Genomic DNA, 22,697 nt, shown 5'->3' with positions numbered 1-22,697 from the left:
GATATATCGATAGAAGTTCCCCCCCCCCCCAAAATTAAGATTATTCCACAATTTTGTCCTTTTTACCACAACCAACAATTTTGCCCCAATTAAGTTTCTTCAGACTTGTTCAACAGTATTAAAACTAATGACAATTTACAAATGACACTTTATGCTGCATTTGTTTTGCCGATTTATATATATATATATATATATATATACACTGTATATATATCATCATTAGTTATAAATCAACGATCATTTAATAAATCAAGGGGGAAAACACTGAGGGTAACAGAAAAGTAAAAAGTTTAATAAATTATGGCCGATATGAAGCTAGCAAACTATCATACACTTTCAAGCTACTTCAGGAGAAATGAAACATTATACAAAGACAAAAGCATACCAGCTTGTGTATGATTCTAACTTGGGTCTCTGGCACAAAACAGTGAGACCATTCAACTCAGTAACTACCGATTCATCTGCAGTGGCAGCAGTTAGCCAATGTGTGGCAAAAAGGGGGGCAATTGCACCATCTTGTGGCTACCAAAAACGTACAACCTGCTGTTATTGTGAACTGTTTTTCTATTACAAAAAAAAAAAAATTAATCGAATCAAATCAAATTCCTATTACTGCTAAATACCTACGCTGTTCAACAGAACACTACTCAACAGTTTAAACTTTGGTTACGATACTAGCTATTACCTGTACACTTCTGAACTGTGCACCTAAATTTACAAGAAATTTTTTTTTTTTTTTTTTTAAACAAAGAACAGTTTTATTACATCTAAGATTGTGTTCCAACACGTATGGAACACATATAGCTTTGCAGTTGAAGTCCTAATAGTGCTGAGTGGCTCAACGCAAAGCTGTTAAACTGTCTTTCTTTTTTGTCGAGGGATTCCAATTTATTGATAAATAACTGTGAGGATTTAGCAACACCTGGGTTACTGATAAATAAAGTGAGGAGCAACCTATGATCAAGTAATGCTAACGTGAGTTAGGTTGAAAAATACTGTTTATATAATACTCGATAACCCTAATAAATAGACTTTAGCACTATTGTATATAATTAGGTAAATCTACGCTGTGAATGTACCGAAATATCCAGTCAGGAGAAGAGTTTTTTTTTTGTTTTTTTTTAAATGTCCTGCATAACTGAGAACTGACACACTGTGTAATCCAAGTGTTTCTTGAAGAGCTCATATGAGGGTTGTATTGGCAGAAAGAGATGATTGGCATCACAGTGGCTCTGAGGAAAGGCACATGAGGGGTCTGGTGAGCTGAAGAATGAAATAGATGGAGTGGGATGGAATCCAATGGATGGAGCCAAATCTGTAGCAGTGGTGAATGTTAGGAGGTCCTCAAGTGGTGCTGCACACCGACCCTCTGAAACACAAGGAAAGGGTTAAGATCATGCAAACAACAGCTTATTTTCTAACATATCTTAATATTTTATTTTATTATCATACATTTTTTAATATGCACAAGAATCTAAATTGTACTGAAACAATATGAATTCTGTAGCAAACATACCTTCACACTCATGCAGATACTTTTTCCAAAAGTGTACTGTTGTGTTCTCTTTTTCTTGTTGCTCTTTTTCTTCGGAAAACCGGACAGTAAAGAGCTCCATGACAGATTCGGCCGTCAGCCTTTCCACAGGCCCACAGAAGACTGAATGGAAAGCCTCTGTACACATCTGAACCTGCTCAAACAGTCCTAGTGTCCTCAAACCCTCACGAAATCTGAGAAAGGCAATATGAACTTGAATGAGCATTTACTTACAGTGAGAAAAACTGAGAAAAGTGAGAAAAAACATTAAACATATCTGCTGTATACACTACCATTCAAAAGTTTTCTTAGAAAGATAAAAAAAAAAAAAAAACTTTAATTCAGCTGCTTTAAAATTGATTATAAGTGACAGTAAAGACATCTGTGACCCTGGATCACAAAACCAGTCATAAGAAGCACAGGTATATTTGTAGCAATATTTTTAGTAGTTTTTGATTTTCTCTCGCTATAGTTTTATATATGCCTATTTCGTTTTATTCATAATATGTGACCCTGGAGCACAAAAGCAGTCTTAAGTCGCTGGGGTATATTTGTAGCAATAGCCAAAAAAAAACATTGTATAGGTCAAAATTATCGATTTTTCTTTTATGCCAAAAATATTAGGATATTAAGTAAAGATCATGTTCCATGAAGATATTTTGTAAATTTCATACCGTAAATAATCAAAACTTAATTTTTGACTAGTAATATGCATTGCTAAGAACTTCATTTGGACAACTTTTAAGGCGATTTTCTAAAATATTTTTATTTTTTTGCACCCTCAGATTCCAGATTTTCTAATAGTTGTAACTTGACCAAATATTGTCTTATCCTAACAAACCATACACCAATGGAAAGCTTATTTATTCATTCATGTATAAATCAATACATCATATTTTGGTTTTGTGGCCCAGGGTCACATTTATGGTAATTCTATTTCAGATAAATACTGTTCTTTTGAACCTTTCTATTCATCAAAGACCAAAAACATGGTTTCAGCTTAATATTCAGCAGCACAACAGCTTTCAATTTTGATAACAGTAAGAAATGTTTCTTGAGCAGTCAGCATTTTTTAATCATTTCTGATGGATCATGTGATATTGAAGACTGGTATAATGCTTTGCCATCACAGGAATAAGTTAGGGTACCAACCTCTGCAGAGGCAGCTGTAGTCTGATGATCAGGTAGAAATTTAGTACATCCTCCACCAGCATATCCTTCTCTGAGAGTTCTCTGATCTTTCGCCAGCAACCGGCTGCTTCCAAATACTGTGATGCTGACTGCATTGCCATTCTCAGCTCCTTCATTGACTTTGCTTCTGCAATCTAAAAGTGCACTTTTAGAGTTTAACAGGTGTACAACAACCATTTGGTTCACTGTAATCACGCACCTCATTGCAACAGCAGGTTTGAAGCACAATGTCAGGAAAAACAAAACTCACCTGTCGGATTTTGTGTGCAAAAGCAGTGTCTCCAAGGTCTTGTAAAGTAGGTCTGTAGTTTGTGGGGTAGTTAAACAGACTATGGTACAGTGCTGGAGAGAAGAAGCCCACAGGAGGACCTCCATGAACCAAAGAGAGGGCCAACAGACTGCCGACTTCAAAGTAGAGGTCATCCCTCAGAGCTGTTCACACACAACAATTGTTCATTTTGAAGGCAGCAGTGAGAGGGGCTTTATGTATATAATTTCAAGAAAAGGAAATCGAAACAAACATAAATTAAAGGGAAAAAAGTGTCCTACCTTTTGAGTTCAAAGCCAGGTTTTTAGATCCATCAGGGCCTTCAAAGATTTCTGACATCTGCAGTTTTGAAACAAGACGTCTGAGGAAGCGACGCTGATTCCTAATGTTGTTGCTATGTTTGTCTTGGGAGAATTTCACAGAAAGCGTGCAACAGGGATTAAAGTCACTTTGCCGCAGAACCCGCAGAGCTGCTTCCATCACCCCATCATCATCTTCCACTAGCACCTCTGTAGACTGCTGCTGTGATATCTGATGGGCCAAATCCATTAAGACCTCTGGAGAAGTGGCAGGCACACATTGCCTAGAAAACAAGGAGAGAGAGCTGCTACTACTACAATTCAATATATATATATACTGAATACACTTTAAGCTGCATTTGTTTTGATATATATATATATATATATATATATATATTAGGGCTGTCAGTCGATTACAATTTTTAAATCTAATTAATTATAGGGTCCTGCGATTAATTAATCTCAAACTAAATTTGGCTGTGAAAATACACCCAAAAAGCAGACTGCGCTTGTCGGAAGGAGGGACTTTGTAGAAAACGAAGCGTTTGAGAGAGGCGGGGCATAGAGGACCTACAATAATGTACAGTATTTGAAAAATAATGTGTTTTTTGAACATTAAAGCATGTCAACATATTCTGTTACACCAAATACACCAAATAATGATCTTTAAAAAAGCATCATATGACCCCTTTAAAGCTTTTATTGTGTTAAATGTTTAGGCTACAACGGCCTAGCATAAAGTATGTAACATAAAACAAGATCATTTGAGAAACATCTCAGTATTTTTTGTTCATGCAGTGAAAGTCACTAGTGACCAAAACAGCTTTGTTACCAACAGTCTTCAAAATACCTTCTTTTATGTTGTGCAAAAGAAAGCAAGTCAGTCAGGTTTGAAACAACATGAGGGTGAGTAAATGATGACAGAATCTATTTATTTATTTTTGGTGAACTATCCCTTTAATGTTTTTTTTTTTTGTAAATGAAATGATACTCTAAAGAAGAAACTGAAACCACCAGCAGGTGGCGGTAAATGTCTTTATGAGTCAATTCGTTCAAACGACTGATTCATTCAGGAATGAAGTAAACGGCTTGCCCTGCATTCCATTCGGAAGGGCTCATCCCTTCAAAGGGTTTACCCTCCGGAGTGAGAGCTTCGAAGGGTTGAAGGGTGTAGGCGACCAAACAACTGTTTCTTGAAGTGCCCTTCTGCGTCATCATCCCGTGCCCACACGGAGGCGCCGTCATCATGCAAAGAATCTGTGCAAAGGATCATGGGAGCCCGAAGTGTCCATCAGTTGTACCCTTCGAAAATCTTCATTCCAAAGGGCCCTTTGAAGTGGCCAGTTTTGAGCACATCGGTTTGGAACGACCCTTCAATATGGCCGCCATGATTGTTTTCACTCCGAAGTGCCCTTCGGAGGGCGATATATCCCGTTTGGAACGCACCGTCTGTCTTTAATGGGCCTTTGAATCATTGGTTCACATGATTCGTTCAAAACGCAGATTCATTCAGAAACCAAACAACGCTGTGTTGTTTACAGATGCACAACAGTTCTGCTGTGACTTTATAGGTAATATTTTCGTTGGCAAAATTGAGATGAAACACACAATATTGTGTTTAAAATATAATAGAATCTTAACTTCTTATTTACTGAACTGTTGTATCAAATCACCTTTGCACTCGTGCAAATCAGGACAAAAACAGAACTGTGATATTGCTCTCGCTGCTCGTGTGATATCGCTTATATAAATATGAGACAAAGAGATATGAGACATACAGGGGCATTCCCTCCCCCCCAATATCTTGAATTTTGGGGCATACCTGCATTTTTGGAGTGGTTGCCCTGCATTGTATTTGACAACAGTCAACTATGAAATGTAAGATGACGTACAGATTTGGGGGCGCCCCGCAGTGTGTTAACTGCGATAAAATATTTTAATCACGTTATTTTTTCATAACTAATTAAGTTAACGTGGTCAACTGACAGCCCTAATATATATATATATATATATATAAATATAAATTAGTGCTGTCAAACGATTAATCGCGATTAATCTAATCCAAAATAAAAGTTTTTGTTTACATAGTATACGTGTGCTGTGTATATTTATTATGTATATATAAAAACACACACACACAGCATATGTTTTGAAAATATTTACATTATATATATATAATATAAATAATCTAGAACATATCCTTCTCATATCAGATGCAATTGATTAGGAAAGTACCTTTTACTGATGAGTGAAGAGTGAAGGTCAGAGATGTTTTTAAACAGCCTCTTCCTCTCTTGCCTTACAGCCAGTGGGGATTCAACATGGTTTGGCAAAGGCACTGACTCTGGGGGAGAAAAAAATCCATGTAAGTAACTTTGAATAATTTTACAAAACAAGCACATATTAAACAATAGTTAGTTCAGATAGCTAACTTTTTCCCTCAACAGCAGCTTTACAGTCAGCACAGATCCAGTCGCTTTCGTAAAGCTTAAGGTTGGAACATTTTCGATGAGTTCCCCTGGATCCACACAACTTGCAACGAATTAGTGCTGTCAAACGATTAATCGCGATTAATCTAATCCAAAATAAAAGTTTTTGTTTACATAGTATACGTGTGCTGTGTATATTTATTATGTATATATAAAAACACACACACACAGCATATGTTTTGAAAATATTTACATGTATATATTTATATTATATATATATTTATAAGTTCCCTTTTTGTTTATGTATTTCTATTAAATGCTAACATGAGCTACGTATGATTTCCATCCCAGATGGGTGCTGTGTGCTAATCACATGGAGCCGGTAAAAGGTTTCCTGGGCCGGTTTCTGAGGAGGAAGCTGATCGAGACCGAGATCGGCAGCCGAACACGTTACCCGGAGCTGGTGAAGATCATAGACTGGATCCCTCAGGTCTGGCACCACCTAAACCGCTTCCTGGAGGCCCACAGCTCCTCTGATGTGACCATATATATATATAATATAAATAATCTAGAACATATCCTTCTCATATCAGATGCAATTGATTAGGAAAGTACCTTTTACTGATGAGTGAAGAGTGAAGGTCAGAGATGTTTTTAAACAGCCTCTTCCTCTCTTGCCTTACAGCCAGTGGGGATTCAACATGGTTTGGCAAAGGCACTGACTCTGGGGGAGAAAAAAATCCATGTAAGTAACTTTGAATAATTTTACAAAACAAGCACATATTAAACAATAGTTAGTTCATATAGCTAACTTTTTCCCTCAACAGCAGCTTTACAGTCAGCACAGATCCAGTCGCTTTCGTAAAGCTTAAGGTTGGAACATTTTCGATGAGTTCCCCTGGATCCACACAACTTGCAACGAACAATTTCAAAATACCTGCAGAGCAAATTTTAACAGTAGTTAGAATCCTTTTCAAAAACAAACCGATTCCATTTCACGATTTCAGAATGACTAAAAAAAAAAATGCTCAAATTACCCTGACTGTGAGCTGTATTTACGACCTTTGTGACTGTGACACTTCACAGCATCACAGTGCTGGTACACTTGCAATAAATCTTCATATGCATTCTCCTCAAGTTCCCATGCTGCATCCCTGAAAAATATACACAATATGGATGCTTACAAAATATTAAAGGAATAGGTTTTCATAAAAGAAAATTTGCTGAAAATGTACTAAACCTGAGGTCAAACAAGAATTACATGAGTTTGAAGAAATTTAGCATCACATCACTACATTTTGGATTGCCTGAGGGTGAATCAATTTTCAGCAAAATGTAATTTTTAGGTGAACTATTCTTTTAACATATATAGTAATGGAAACTATTTACATTGTTTTGCCATGTCAAAGTGATGTGCAAAAAAATGTATATTAAAAATAAATGTAAAAATACATAAATAAAATGTAAATAATTCCAGCAGGCTATGAAGGATACAAATCAAACACTACACAAATCAGAATGTTTTACATTGAATCACTAGAATCAATATCAGAAGGAAACACATTTGATTTACCGCTCTGGTATATATATTCCCATTCTGAGCATTTCCTGCTGAAACTGGTCCTTGTTATTGCACAATGTGCATTTGAAGAAAAACATGGCAGCGCTGTGTGCATAATGCTGGAACATAAGAGATGAGAACCAGGCTCAAATTTCAAATCCCATATCTTTGTATTTTAGACATATTTTTTATATCATTAACCTGAATGTGTGGTACAATTACCTGTACACAGTTTCTGTGAAACCAGCTGCCATGACATGCAGGACACTTGAGGACATTATAGGAGAGGACGGGTTCGATGGGCTCCAGACAGACGGAGCAAGAGAGTGGCAGACTGGGGCTGGAGACGCAGGACTGACTAGGTGCATGCTTTTTACAGAAAGACCTGCAAATGATTGCCATCATCACTAAGTTGAAATGAAATGACCAGAAATGTACAGGAAATTACAATACCATTTAAATTTGGGGGTATTAAGATTTTTTTTTAAAGAAATTAATACTTTTACTTAGCAAGGATGCATTAAATTGATCAAAAGTAACAGAAAAGACATTTATAATGTTAAATAAGACTTCTGTTTCAAATAAACGCTGCTCTTTTTAACTTTCTATTGATCAAAGAATCCTGGAAAAAAAAAAATCTAGCATGGTTTCCACAAAAATCTTTAGTAGTTTTCAACATAATAAGAAATGTTATCCAAATCAGCATATTAGACAAAGACATTTATAATGTTAAATAAGACTTCTGTTTCAAATAAACGCTGCTCTTTTTAACTTTCTATTGATCAAAGAATCCTGGAAAAAAAAAATCTAGCATGGTTTCCACAAAAATCTTTAGTAGTTTTCAACATAATAAGAAATGTTATCCAAATCAGCATATTAGACTGGAGTAATGGCTTTCGAAAACATTAAAACATTGCCATCACAAGAACAAATTACATTCTAAAATCTATTAAAATAAAAAAAGTTATTTTAAATTGTAATAATGTTTCACAGCATTTCTTGTTTCTAACTGTGTTTTTGATCAAATAAATGTAGCCTTGATAAGCATAAGAGGGATCTTTAATCATACCAACCTAGATTCGGATTGTAGATTTTACTTTTCTATCTCATCTTCCATCGGCAACCATCACATTTTGCATATCACAAGAGACACTTACGGAAACAAGTCTGTGAACTGGAAAATAAACTCCTGCTCTAATCCACAAGGCATGTGGACCATTTGCCGACAACTTTTGATGGAGCACCCCACCGAAGCACCAACCTTTTTGCACTTCATGCATCTCTGTAAGTCAAAAAGTAAAAGCTAGTCTCAAAAACATTTCTGTAGCGTTAAACAGAACATGCCAATGGTCAAATGTGTACTTAACTTACCAGTCTCGAAGATCTGCGGATCTCCTTTTTTATGTCATCCACGAGAAAACCATGAACGTCTTCATCCTCCTCCCCTCTCTGACATATTCCACTAGACATCAGCTGTAAAATTAGATTGAAGAATAACTAACTTGTACGTGTATGCTTGAATTATGATTTTGGTGAGACTTTTACAATATTTGTACAGAATACAAAACAAAGCTGTTCCCTACATTTAGAAGCTAAAAGATTCCATGTTTCAAAACAGCCTTGCATAAAGACAATATTCAAGGTGTGAAATTCTGTATTCCCATAAGAGATTCATGACTGACAGTACATGTAGAAATAACCAACTATATCTGACATTCTAGAGTAGATTTATGATCGTCAAACTGGGGTCTGGCAGGAGTAAAAATGTTTAAAGGAAAAGAAATTCATAAAATGTTTTTTAGCAATAAGAAATAAAGATACATAGTTTGTGAAAAATAAGTAGATATTATTTATGTCTATGTTAATCTCTTGCCTTGCAACCAACTTATGTTCTAGAACAGCTGAACATAATGTATTATCTATGGCATCATAAGATGCCTTATATTTTAGGGTAGGGTGTCACAACACTCATGTTTTAACAGGAAAACTAGAAAGGGACTCCAAAATGAAATTTGTTGCACACATACACATCATCAACGTCTGGCTCACCAAACAGAAATAGTGGACTGTCAGGTTGTGCTGCTGAAGGGTGATCTTCTCTCCATACTTCTCTGGAATGTTGTCACATCTCTTACAAAGACTGCAGACTAAATATTTGACGATATTGTGGTAAAAATGGTATACAGGTACATATCTGATTATTGGTATAGTGAACAAAGAAATTCGTTGCTACAAAACCTGTAGGAAAAGCAACTTACTGAGGTCTTTGTCGTCGTGAATCTGTTTCATTTCGGTAGTCTCCTCTTTCATCGCTTTCATCATTGTGTATTACGCAGCCAGGATTAAGTAAAATCAAAATTTTAAAATGGCGATTTAAAGAGCTCTGAATTAGCGGTCTGTTGCTACTGGCTTGGCAAATTCAGTAACGTTAACTGCCATTAGACTCACTTTATCACGAACTTTTTCTAGTCTTCTCACTCCGTAAGGCAAAACACATAGTCCTTGGGTAACCGGGTTTTTAATAAAATTATATTACAGTCATTAGTATAAGAGTGTAAATCGCATGATAAAATTCAAACTTCCCTCTGTGACGGAAAATACGCCTCTGCTTGCTTTTGGTTGGTTGAATTCAAACCAAAACAGAGATTTTCCTGTGGGAGGGGCTCTGGCACCACGCAACTTCTGTTTATTTTACAAAATAAAAGCATACGAATTTTATGACAAAATAAGATGTGAAGTTTGATGAGGTAGAAGTCCCACATTGACAGTAAGTAATACTTTTACGTTGTGTCGTTATATTTGATATTTCATATCAATCGTTTAGGGCTACACAGTACCCATAACAAGTGTTTGTAATATTTATAAAAAAACATAATGTAACATCTGTATACATTGAATGCAATATTAGTAACGTTACTGCCTTACATTTTGCAGAACAGAATATATTTTATTATTATTGTTGTTGTTGTTGTTGTTGTATTAGACTGTGCAATTACGTAATCATTTATAATTTAATTTTTATTTATAACTTCATATTTTATTAAAATATGTTTCTATTTTCAAAAGTTTAACATTTAAAGCATTAATTTTACATACTTATTTCTGCTATTGTAATTCCCCTGTAAATGCATTTATTCTGCCTCTGCAAAACTGACCAGTGTTTGTAAAAGCAAAGACAACATTTTGTGTTTAATATGCTGTTTATGCTGCAGTTTTTGTGCTGCCTTTGCAAATTAAAGTTGACTATATAGACCACTGTGCATACAATGGCTCTATATGTTTTGGATTAGCTGGTGTAAAGCATTACATTTCACTTAGTGAACATTGACTTCTGTGCACTGATTAAATACTGAAGTATTAATAGTTTGAAAAAACATGTACGCAATATGCAATTCTGAAATAAGTATGTGAAAAGGCCACTGGGTTTATCTACTCAGATCCCTATACATTTCACAAAAGATAGTATGCTTCTGACAGTTTTTTTGCCATGTGATTTTATATTTTCTGTATATGCTGTATGTAACCACCACTTTTGACCTAATTGTGTAGTGGTTGCTAAATAGTCTTTTTTTTTTAAAATTCTCATTCTGCAACTTGTTACCTTTAATAACAGCTTTGGAGATAAACTAACTGTTAAAGTATCACCTCCTGTGCACTGCCTCTCTCCTGCCCTAAACAACAATCTAATCTTCACAAGATGGAGAAATTCTTACTTCAAACTCTAATGCAATTGAGAGGTGAGAAAAGAACTGATGGCTTCACACAGCGCCTGCTTTCCTTGAAAGGGTTAAACCTACGAGAATGTGCCTAGTTGATTCTCAGATACTCATCAGTATCACTAACCAGTAGGTGGTAGCAGATCAAAACAGTTCAAAGTGCTGTCTGCTTGAGAACTGCCTCCCCTTCCAAATCTGACATGGATCTTCAGGAGAACAACTTATGATATTTGTATGCTAATTTGACACATCCACACCAGAAAAAATCATAGTTTTTAGAACCATATTTTCAGTAAAATGACAAAAGGTTAAATGTGACCCTGGACCACAAAACCAGTCATAATGGTAATTTAAAAAAAAAATTTTTTTATTGAGATTTATACATCATCTGAAAGTTGAATAAATAAGCTTTCCATTGATGTAGGGTTTGTCACAATATTTGGCCGAGATACAACTATTTGATATATGGAATCTGAGGGTGCAAAAAAATCTAAATATTGAGAAAATCGCCTTTAAAGTTGTCCAAATTAAGTTCTTAGCAATGCATATTACTAATCAAAAATTACGTTTTGATATATTTACGGTAGGAAATTTACAAAATATCTTCATGGAACATGATCTTTACTTAATATCCTAATGATTTTTGGCATAAAAGAAAAATCAATAATTTTGACCCATACAGTGTATTGTTGGCTATTGCTACAAATATACCCATGCGACTTATGACTGGTTTTGTGGTCTAGGATCACAAATATTAATTGCGCACATTTTCTTAAAGCTTTCCCACTTTTAGTAGTGTGTGCCAATATGTAATATTTAGCATATTGATTTGTAACAATAAGCAATTATTAATTAATTGTTATGACTTTTGCCTTAATTTATGTTTACCATCTTCTTTCTACAAAATTTTTTTAGACTTTTTCAGACATGCTATAAATTATTGTGAAATATTAGTGATTACAGTTTACAGATTACAGGGATTTTGCTGAATTTTAAAATAGCTTCTGCTGTACAGTGTTATGTCAGGATGTTGTCTTGTGTATTATAATGGAAAACACTGCATTTATACTGTAGTGTGAGTCTACTAACTCAGTGGCCTCTGTAATAAGAACTGATTAATACATCTGGTGCTCTGGAGGGAATACTGTTTTTTCGAGATTTCTCTACCACTCCAGCAAGTGCGCAGAGAATCTGCATTCAGTCACTGGATGCATCATAAACTAACCTGCGCTGCCCTGGCTGGCAGTCACAGCTTATTCATAGACTCACTGGAGTGGATTAAAACAAATAAGTGCTGGGCTGCATGTCTGTTTCTCCTGCCTGAGCAGATCCAGGAGACCCAGATCAAGGTCTTGACTTGCCTATTGTTTGACAACACTTGCGAGGGGGTCCTTGAATGCTCTTTTGACTTGAGATATAAGATTACAGGCCATGCTTTTCCTCCCTTCACTAAATTCCAGAGGGAGTCCAAACAACTCCCTCAATTTTCGACGTAGCACTTCCTCCCCCAGTGTCCAATGCTTCTCAGAGTTTGCATTATGCAAGCTAATTTAGCCAATTATGCACAGGTGTGATGCTAATTCTCCTCTCACATACCGAGCTCCCGACAGTAAAAATAGTATAATTATACAGCTGTCCCCATGTTTTCCTTCCCAGCCACTGCAACAGCCTCTGTCTCACAAAAAACAACATTTCACTAAAGGCTATCTTGAAGAATCTGCCACGACTTTCTCTCCTTTCAACTCAACTGTTCATTGTTGTACTTTGTGAAGCAGGTGTGAGACTGTATCACACTCTGTATGAAATTGGATATTATTGCACAGGCACAGACTAACTTGGAGTCTACATACAAATTGGTCCATTTGCCAATTGAGAAAAACCCTGTTTTCTTGTTTTTCACTGGCAGTTCCAATTATGTCTGGAATTCAGCTCACAACATGTAAATGGCACATCGTTTTGTTATTATAAAAGATTCATTATTGGGATCTGTGGTTCCATGAAGAACCTTTAACATCCATGGAACACACTTAAAAATAAAGGTTCCAAAAGGGTGTTTTTGCAGTGATTCCATGGAAGAACCATTTTTGGTTCCCCAAAGAACCTTTCAGTGAACAATTCCTGAAAGTACCATTTTGAAGAACATTTAAAAAATCTAAAGAACCTTTTTTGACTAAAAAGAACATTTTCTGCATTTGAAAGTTTCCATGAATGTTCAAGGTTCTTCATAGAACCATTGATGCCAATAAAGAACTTTTATTTTTAAGAGTGAAGGTGATTTATAGCGGAAAAAGTTTCTTTAGATTATTAAAATGTTCTTCAAATTATGAAAAAAAAAAGGTTGTTTTAAGAACTGCTCACTAAGAGGTTTATTAGAGAACCCAGAATGGTTCTTCTATGGCATCACTGCAAACAACCCCTTGGACCCTTTATTTTTAAGAGCATAGGAACAGGAATATGTGTAAATAGTAGTCTTCACAGTTACAGACAGGGTGGAAAGGCAGGCATTTATGAAACAATGTTTGATGGGAGCATATGAATGTTCGTCTCGAATGTTTCTGAGGAAGTGTAATGCATTCCTCATTCCACACTCCTACACAACTCTGAAAAGTCCCCAGATTCTATTTATTAAATTTTTTTGATAGTGATAGAGTTTACACCGGGGACAGCAACCTTTTCATTATATTCTGTCACTTTTGATACGTTTAATCGACATGACCACCAACCCTGATGGAGAGCTCTCTTCTCCAGACAAAAAAACCCTGGGTATTATTATCAGGGTATGTAAGAGCTGCAAACCAGTCCTCGAAATGGCTGGCTGAGGAACACGGTCCCCTGAAAGAAGTCAAATTAAATGATCATGGTCCCTAGTTAGTTGCCCTTTCAATATATGAATTTCTGTAGGGAATAGGATTGACTCTGACCCCACTCTCGAGGCTTCCTGGTGCACATGTATAACAGCTTGTGATATCTCATCTCGTGTGGCTTGAGGAAATTGCTGTCTACAGGCCAAATAATTCTGTCTCTTTGACCTGTGGTTCAGGGAAGTCTAATTATCAGCTTCAGCGCTGGGCTCACCGGGGTCCCCGAGCCGCCTTAAAGGCCCTGGGCTGTCACCCTTTCCTTCTCCCCTCCCAAAATGAAAATTGAGTTGTCTGCAGAGTGATAAAATGTGTCTGCTAATCAGAAATGTGAAAAGATCCGGGGCGAGAGTAGCACTGAGGCATGAGAGAATTGCAAATTTTTTTCTTCCCGTCTGTCAGATTGTCTAAAGTTTTGCTAACATATATAATCACTTGAAAACATTCTTTTGGAAATGTGCACCATTTCATATCATAGATGCTCATTAGTCTTGTTAGCACGACTTGAGCTTAATGATTTGTTGGGTTTGTTTGCTTGCGAGTTAAAACATTTGCAGATTTATGCCATTTATCCAATTTTGTATTTGTTTACCATGTTGAATAATGTCTATATGAGCATTATTGTTTATCCAAACATGTTATTTCTCATTATTTGTGATATAATATGAATGTAAAAAGCTGTCATAAAATGAAGACACAATAATTCACCCAGGATTAGAGGAAAACAAATATGTCAATGCATATGTGTGTGTGTGTGTGTGTGTGAGAGAGAGAGAGAGAGAGATGGGTTGGGGGGTCTCTTGTTTTTCATCACCCTCAGGTCACAGGGTTCACTATTGGGTGGAGCCTTTTTCTCTCTGAGGCATGCAGCTCGGGTATCAATAACCCAATGTTTCACCACACAATCTTTTTTAAAAGCGTTCTGAAAACAAACAGAGGCTGGACCGCCATCACCAGGACTGCAGCACCACGACTATAGACACAGGTAACACTTTTACCTAGCATTTCCTCACTTTATAGCTGCATCAACTAACCTAAACACGCCTCTACTGCTGGGACCGTGTGATTTACTTCTTTGTTTCTTTTTTAAAATATCGCTTGTGTCATTTGAATGTACGACATTATTAATTCAATTTGTTGCATGCAAGCGCTGGATCTTTCTGTGAACGTTATTCTGTCGCCGGGTCTGAAAAGGTTGAGCTGGAAAATGGTCTCATTTAAGAGCGTTTCAATTCAACCTTTGAACCTAGCGCAGATGATTGGGATGTTTGCTTCCTTTCCCTTTTTTGCCAACTAACATAATTCGAGATCGACTTTTCCTGTTGCTCTTATGACTCAACAAACAAGAAAAAGAACTTTTGAAATTGCGTCTCTTAGTTTCACATTGCATTGCTTTGGTGAAATCTAATTTGAGAGAAAATGGCAACCCAGCTGTTCTTTTGATAGAGAATCACCAAAACATGAGTTCTTTCAGTGTAACATGCATAGTCCATCCTCATCTACACATCAATGAGCTTTTCTCTTGTCTGCAAGGCTATAATTAAAGCTCTGTGCTGTGCTAGGGGTAATTTATCCTCCTTCTCTGGCTCTGTGCTGAAATCAGGTAGTAGGGCATGATTGCAGTGGATGGGGCGTTGCGCTTTGCACAATGCGGCCGCTTTGTGTTCTTCGAGCTTGTGGAGCACATGTGGAGGAGCTCCCATTAAATATACAAATTTATTATGCAAACAAAAGGGGTTAATTGTCCACATATTTGTATGCAGTGTGTAAATGAATTATACGGGGAAAATGTGTTTCATAGCAACGGTTTTTGGAAGGAAGGTCGGGTTGGTGTTTTTTTGTTGCTGCTATGAAGGTTACGGTGCGTTATCAGAGTCATCAGAGAGAGACGTCGGACCAATGACCAGTTCAAAATGGACATTTTACTGCTAAAAAAATGAATTCTTGAATTTTTATACTCATTAGAAGAAGGATGAAGGCAGGATAGAAAAATAAGAAGAAAAAAACGAATGGTTTTTCATATGCGACAACATCGCCATATAGAGGTTTAAGCAGCAGACCAGAGAAAGTGAGATCATTCATCTCCTCCATAATTAATTGCTTCATCTAGTCAATTAGGCATGCATGTTAGCACCTGCACATTCCCTAAAGACAAAAGAGAGAATTATTTCCCAAAGGCAATAGTAGCAAACTCATTTCAGCTTTAATTTGTTAGAATTTGAGCCTTGATATTTTGTCAAAATGTTTAAATGAAAAGACCAGACTAATTTTAACAGCATGGAGTATCAGTTCTGTGGAATTGTTTTATTTATATTAAAAAAAGCAAGGGAAAAAAATGATCAGATTATATAGAATTGATCAAAATCCTGATCAATTGTTCAATAGAGTCTTGTTCATCCAACCAAACGAGCATCATAATTGCAAAAAAATATGACAAGAGTTACACAACATCACAATGTTTTTATAATGGGCTCAACAGTATACTAAACTTAAATGATTTTAGCAAATGGCTGCAATATAACAAAGAGTGAAAAATTTAAGGGGGTCTGAATACTTTCCGTACCCACTGTATATCAGTAGTAATAATAATAGGCCTTTAATTAGTTATTATACATTTTATAATATTATTTTAAAATGTATATAATATTGACTTTTTATAATATTATAACTTTTATAATATTATATAAAATTGTTTTTATTTATTTATTTATTTACTACTGTTCAGCCATTATAATTACTGTTTTAAATGATAACATTTGACCAGTCCCTGTGCTTTGACTGTCGTCATCCCAAATAACACACATCTCTTCGTGTTCTAGTTTCATGCTTCACTATGGCTAACCATTAACTTTTTGTCTGCATTGAACCTCTGAGAATATGACCGTTTGCGTGAATAACAGTTCAGGCCAAGCAATGATCACTGAACTTTACCACACAGTGGCAAAGCACAGCAGCTGCAGGACATGGGTCAACCCATCATTAAAGGGATTAGACAATGTTAGTAAATACATACTTGAGAGTTCCTGTGGATTTCCTGTGATTAAGTGATTGACTATGTAGTGTCTCTCTCCAACAGGGAAGCAGGGATTTCGAGGATGTCAAGACCTGGATTAGCCGTACCATGAGGGTGTCACGTGAAGATTTTTAGCAGTCAACCAGCCGTCCCTTTCCTCACACTGTCCATCTCTGGGATATGGGTCTACCTAGTATAGCTACAGTGGCCCCAAAAGTATTTGCACACACTTCAAATAAATAATTTTCATTGCATCAGATACAAAATATACTTTTTTTGATTACCATCCGGTCCCAAGAGTTAATTTTAAACAATAAGAATAATTTTAAACTCAAACATGTGATGTTTTGCTTGAAGTATTTATGTGATCTACATTACAGTTATGTAATGCAATTACATTCTTGTTTTTAATACTTGTTTGGGACAAGTACATAAGACCAATGGGGAAAATGGTCATGTTTAATGATCATGTAGGAGTCGTACTGTATGTGTGAAAAGCACAGACAGAGCAAGAGAATACGAATAAGGGAGTTAAACAGACAAACATATCTATGTATAACCAATTAAAGATTCAGCATGACAGACTCAACGCTTTATTTCAACCATCAGAAACGGAAACAGACTTGTTTTTTTACACTAAAACTATGCATCTCTCATCATATGGCTCACTGTTAGGAAATTCTTTACAGTGGAGGATTTGTCTTAAATTAACTATATATCGCTTGACCCCTTAAACCCTGATTTATGTTGATAGAGGTTTATTTGAAGACATTAGTGTGTAAGTGTAAGCTGAAGATTGTGTGGATAAATATGTCTTTAGCCAGCGCTGCTTTGGTATTTTTCATTTGTGATAGATAACTGTCAAAATGCATTGACAACCTTGTTTTCAAGGTTAGCACGTCTTAATTAGCCGCTTCTGGTAAATGATGCCTATATATAGCATATGCCAATTGCATGATTGAAAATATCAATGGATCATTTTCTCCAGATATTATAGACCTTCATTGTTTTTTATAGTTCTATGCATACAACATGCTTTAGCCTAAGCTAAACAAGCTAAATATGCCCCTGCTCTTATTATGAACACAGTAGAACAAATTAGTAATAAACATATACATAATATAGATTTAATGTTTAAATATCAAATGCAGTTGATGCTGTTTTTATTAACCCTTGACAGAGAAGCAGTATGTGTATTTGTTTGTTGTCTGCTTCAAGAACATTGGTGTGACAGGTTGAAATGCAGTCCAGAAACATGTTGCCTAGAAACTAATAGAGTGAATAACCCAATATGTATGTGTTTGTCCTAGTATAGGTAACCACTGGCAACAGCAAAATCTCTCGTCTTTCGTGTTAACCTGCTCATATTTATTTTTTTAACAAGCCTGAGAATTTCAATGTTATAAAACGACTAGACATTTCATGCATGAAAATATGAAATGCACAAATGTTTTTGGAACATATTTAATTTTATCCCAGACCATTTGATTTGTTTACTTGAATTTAACTATTTGTTTTTGAAGCCTATAGGAACAGATTTCTCTTTGCTTTTTTCTTTTATTATTTTTATTTATTTTATCTATTTATCATGACACAAATTCATGTGCTCATTATTTTTCCCCCTCCCAGTTGTACAAACATGGTTTGCAAAGACTCAGTCAAACCCAGTGCTTGCATGTCTGAGGGAAGCTACATTTCTGTCCTGTGCTTGCATACTCGTAAATGCTCCATAAATATGGCCCAACACGGTTATGCATTATATATGGGGACTCGTCTTAAGACCATTCCCTCTACACATGCACAGCTGGGGAGTGATGGGGGCGCACGCTGCTGGGGGAGGTGGAGGTCATGTTAAGTTCGCTCCACTAGTCTGCAAGCACTGCTCAGGATAATCTGGCTTTTGAAATAAGGTGCCATGTGTTTACAGTATTAGTATCTTAATTTGTGAGCCTACTATCATCTTGGACGCACCACAAACCTTAGAAATATTTTTCTTGTTTTGGTATTATTACATGGTCTTTTGATTGTGTTGACATACATTCTCAGAAAAAAACAGTGTCTGTCCCAGTGCATATTTTGTCACTGGCACAGGACAATCAATACTATGCACTCTTATATTACGGGTGAATACGTTTTAATCTCAGTCAACATCATTTGTGTTCATCACTGCTACATAATGTTGATTATAAAAAAAGTGAATGGGGCCAATTTTTGAAGGATTTAAAAGCAGAAATGCGAAGCTTATAATTTTATAAAAGCACTAACATTCATTCTTTTGTTATTATTTAATTATTATTTAACCTGTAAAAGTTTTTTTTTTTTTTTTTAATAAACCAGGGCAGTTTGTAGGGTCCCTTGATTTCCACCAGCTAGAGGGCGCCAATGTGTCCCTGTTAAAATTACCATAATTACACTGCTTTTTAGCAAGAAAAGCATTTTTTTTATTTACAGTTTTTTTTTAAAGTTGTAAGAAATATGGTGATCAGATATACAAATATTTAGTGTACAGTGAAACTGCATAATTTCAATGAATGCATCTGTAAAATAATGTGAGTATTGGGGGATGATTGGCACAACCAAAGTTTTGAAGCGATATTAAAAAAGTTAAAGAAAAAATTCCAGAAAGCATGATAAAGTGCTCCCTTCACATTAATCCAAAGGTTCTAATAGTTGTAATAATATAGGGACCTACGAATCTCACCTAAGGCACCAAAATGGTCAGAAACAGAATGTGAAAAAAAATGTAGTTAGTAAGCAACTAAATTTTTTCACACTAAAATCATATTACTTACATCTTATGGTTGTACTAACGAAGCAGTGAGCATTTTGTTCATTTTAGTCAGTTCACAAACTGGCCTCATTCACTTCTATCATAAGTGATTCACTCTACCCCATTTTTGCTTGTTGGCCAACTTAGTTTTTGTGGTAATAAGCCACAATGTATTGCTGTACAAAGGTTTTGAACTTTTGTTTAGCCCTTCCATCGCAGCACATTCATGAAAACAAAGTGATGCACGTAGTCTCCAGACCTCCAGATCAGCGTTTGAACCTCCTGGAACTGACACAAGTGTTAGAAATGCCAGCCTTAGTTAAGGCTGGATCAACAATCTTCTAATGGGATTAGATATTTCCTTTGCTCCTTGCAGCCGTAGGTCATTCCCCTCATCGTGCTGTATTTTAGGGCTTGTCTTCCGTGCCGTTCAATTGAATACCACTACATTATTAAAGAGCTTTTGGGGGATTACAGAGACACGTTTTTTGTCATGTGTGATGTGGTTAAATTCACCTACAAAAACAGCCGAAAGTGAGCCGCACCGTTAATGCGACATGACATGGGAGGCTTTGAGCCATGGGCTGAGCGCGGACTCAGTGCAAACAGGGCAATTGTTTTCATGCTCTTTTAATGGTTTCACTCAAGCAACAGATTACAGTGCAGACATTTTCAACAGCGAGTGATTCTGTCAACGCGGAGCATCTGTCCAGGGAGGCTTAATTGCTTTAATGAAATATTGAGAGTTTTAGTTGGTGGTGGGGCTTGTGAGGGGCCCTAGATGAGGCCCTGGGGTCACTGGTTACTTCTGCTGGATACCGGATATGTCTTTTCCTCCATTCTGTTCCACTGTGACTGGGGCAGATTGACTTCATATGTTCGTAATGTATGTAGGACTGTCTTAGAAGTTTCACTTCTTGATTTTTTTTTCTCTCCGAGATTAATTTTCGAAGGTATGCAGGAGCTCCTCATTAATGTGGCTTCCATGACGGCCTCTGTCAAGATGGAGAGTCTTAGCATGGTAGGGGGCCTGCAGGTGGATTAATTTGTTCTGCCAGGTTCCTCAGGCCCCATGCTAATGAAGGGAAGAATACGGATCAGAGCTCATGCCATGGAGAGCTGTCCAACTCCTATGATGCCCTGCTGGAATTCCTGCCTGGATTAGCCAATGACTTCCCTACTTCAAGCCCTTATTAGGCAGTGTTGGTCTCCCCATGCCATGGGAGCAATCCAGGGTGAGCGGGTCGGTGAACAGTTTGGGCTACAGAGTAATGAAGCATGGGTAAGCGAAGAGCGGCCTAGCTCCCAACAGCACCCCTCCTTTCCTTGTCTGCTTTCCCAAATTGGATGTGTTTATAATACAATACGCTCCAGAGAACAAACACAGAATGTGGAGGGCATGAGGACATCTCTCCACTCTTCTCTGTGCCATTGTTGATGCGAGGGTGTCTGTCAAACACTGTTTCCATCAGCGCAGTCGTGAGGAGGTGTATGGCTTACATCTGGCCAAGTGTGAAACTCGGTATCATCTACTGTTAAATCGTGCCTTTTATTTGTCGTCAAACCTTTGCTTGAGACCAAACACAATGTGACGTTAAATAGTTTGTATATTCTACTCAGATGTTGCATTTGTAGAGACACAGTATTAAGTAAAATAATAAAAGATTCACTGTAGGTTGAATGGAGAATTCAACCTTTTTATGGCAAGGTTTGTTTAGGTTGTAAAATGTCACATCTTGAAAATGGTATGAAAAAATGTTATGCCATAAAAACCATACAAAACGAACATGAATACAAGAGAGTACAACATATGGTGCATGTGTGTTTCACACTATTTTTTGTTGAATATTTTTTCCTATTTTTTTTATATTGGACACACTTATATGTCATTAATATAGGACCAATAACAGGCCTCAAGGGTGTTTTCAGCATGTACATCAGGAGTTTTCAAACCAAAGGACCACAAGGGATTGCTAGGGGTTCCATGGAAAAGTTCAGAGTAAAACTGAAAAACAAAAGAAAAATAAAATGTAAACATTTAATAAATAAATAAATATATAACAAATAAAATGATTGAAATTAAATAAATAAAATTAGATTCAATTAATAAAAATGACAAAAAATAAATCTAACTGCACAGTAATACAATGAGTAGAAAAACAACATATTAATGTAACTACCTAATCTAACCAAATATTTTCCAAATAATATTTTATATTATAATTGTTTTATTCACTATAAAAAAGAAACTATATAGATGCCTATTAAATTTCTAAATGGGGGTCTCTTGCATAAGGTTATTTGGGGGTCCGTGGCATGTAAAAGACTGAAATCCCCTGTTGTGGACAATGTTTATTTTCATAAGGTTTTGAAACAGAGACAGTCTTTCTAAAGCGACCATGCAGCAGTGATTTACAGAAGTACTGTAAACTTCAGGCCACAGTTTAGTTACCCATTGATGCATAGGCCTACTACAACTTTTCCACGTATATAAAATACCTCTGAAGTTCACGTAATGGGTGGGCTAACACAGTCAGTCAGAAGCCTCTTAAGCCAAGTTCACACGACATGACTTTAAACATCGGCAGATCACTGTGCTGTTCAGACTACATGACTTGATTGTCTGTCTTTAAGTCGTTGTAGTGTTCACACTACGTGACTCTATGTAAATGATCCGCAACCAGGGGTTGCTGACAACAACTCTGTCACCCAACTACTCTACAAACCACGTTTTGTCACGAAAACACACGCAAGAATTGGAACGGGAATGACGCAAAACAACACGTGAAACAGGAGTTGTTTATTTGAAAATGGATGTTAATTTGAAATTAGCACTGCAAGCTGTTTGCTCGATGAACACATTTTCTCCAAACTTTTCTTTAAGCCATGTTGCTGCTGTTGTTTTTCTTCTGGTGACCTCAACCCATGCCTTGCTCTCCCATTGGTTATAGCTCGTCACGACACCTGACACCACGTGACCGGTCCAGATATTTGCTAGATATTTGTTTGCCGGCGACGCGTGAGCAAGCCTCTTTGATGCGTCGTTGTGTAGTTCACA

At 36.5% G+C, this 22,697-nt stretch overlaps 1 protein-coding gene across 1 annotated transcript; it reads right to left on the bottom strand.

The window, feature by feature from the left end:
- Positions 1 to 260: 260 nt before the first annotated feature.
- On the bottom strand, positions 261 to 9,912 carry g2e3 (G2/M-phase specific E3 ubiquitin protein ligase). Its single transcript, XM_016526903.1, has 14 exons — positions 9,541 to 9,912; positions 9,332 to 9,429; positions 8,654 to 8,755; positions 8,440 to 8,564; positions 7,505 to 7,667; positions 7,295 to 7,401; positions 6,759 to 6,875; positions 6,534 to 6,658; positions 6,337 to 6,445; positions 3,275 to 3,576; positions 2,976 to 3,157; positions 2,687 to 2,859; positions 1,517 to 1,728; positions 261 to 1,369 (listed from the first exon to the last, which is right to left on the bottom strand). Exons 1-14 carry the CDS (start codon positions 9,602 to 9,604, stop codon positions 1,122 to 1,124), a joined length of 2,127 nt encoding a protein of 708 aa, XP_016382389.1. The 5' UTR covers positions 9,605 to 9,912; the 3' UTR covers positions 261 to 1,121.
- Positions 9,913 to 22,697: the final 12,785 nt, after the last annotated feature.

The sequence above is a fragment of the Sinocyclocheilus rhinocerous genome, unplaced genomic scaffold (genome assembly GCF_001515625.1).
Source record: "Sinocyclocheilus rhinocerous isolate Xijiao unplaced genomic scaffold, SAMN03320098_v1.1 scaffold1234, whole genome shotgun sequence".
Classification (NCBI taxonomy): domain Eukaryota; kingdom Metazoa; phylum Chordata; class Actinopteri; order Cypriniformes; family Cyprinidae; genus Sinocyclocheilus; species Sinocyclocheilus rhinocerous.
This window is presented reverse-complemented; position numbering and strand designations above follow the sequence as displayed.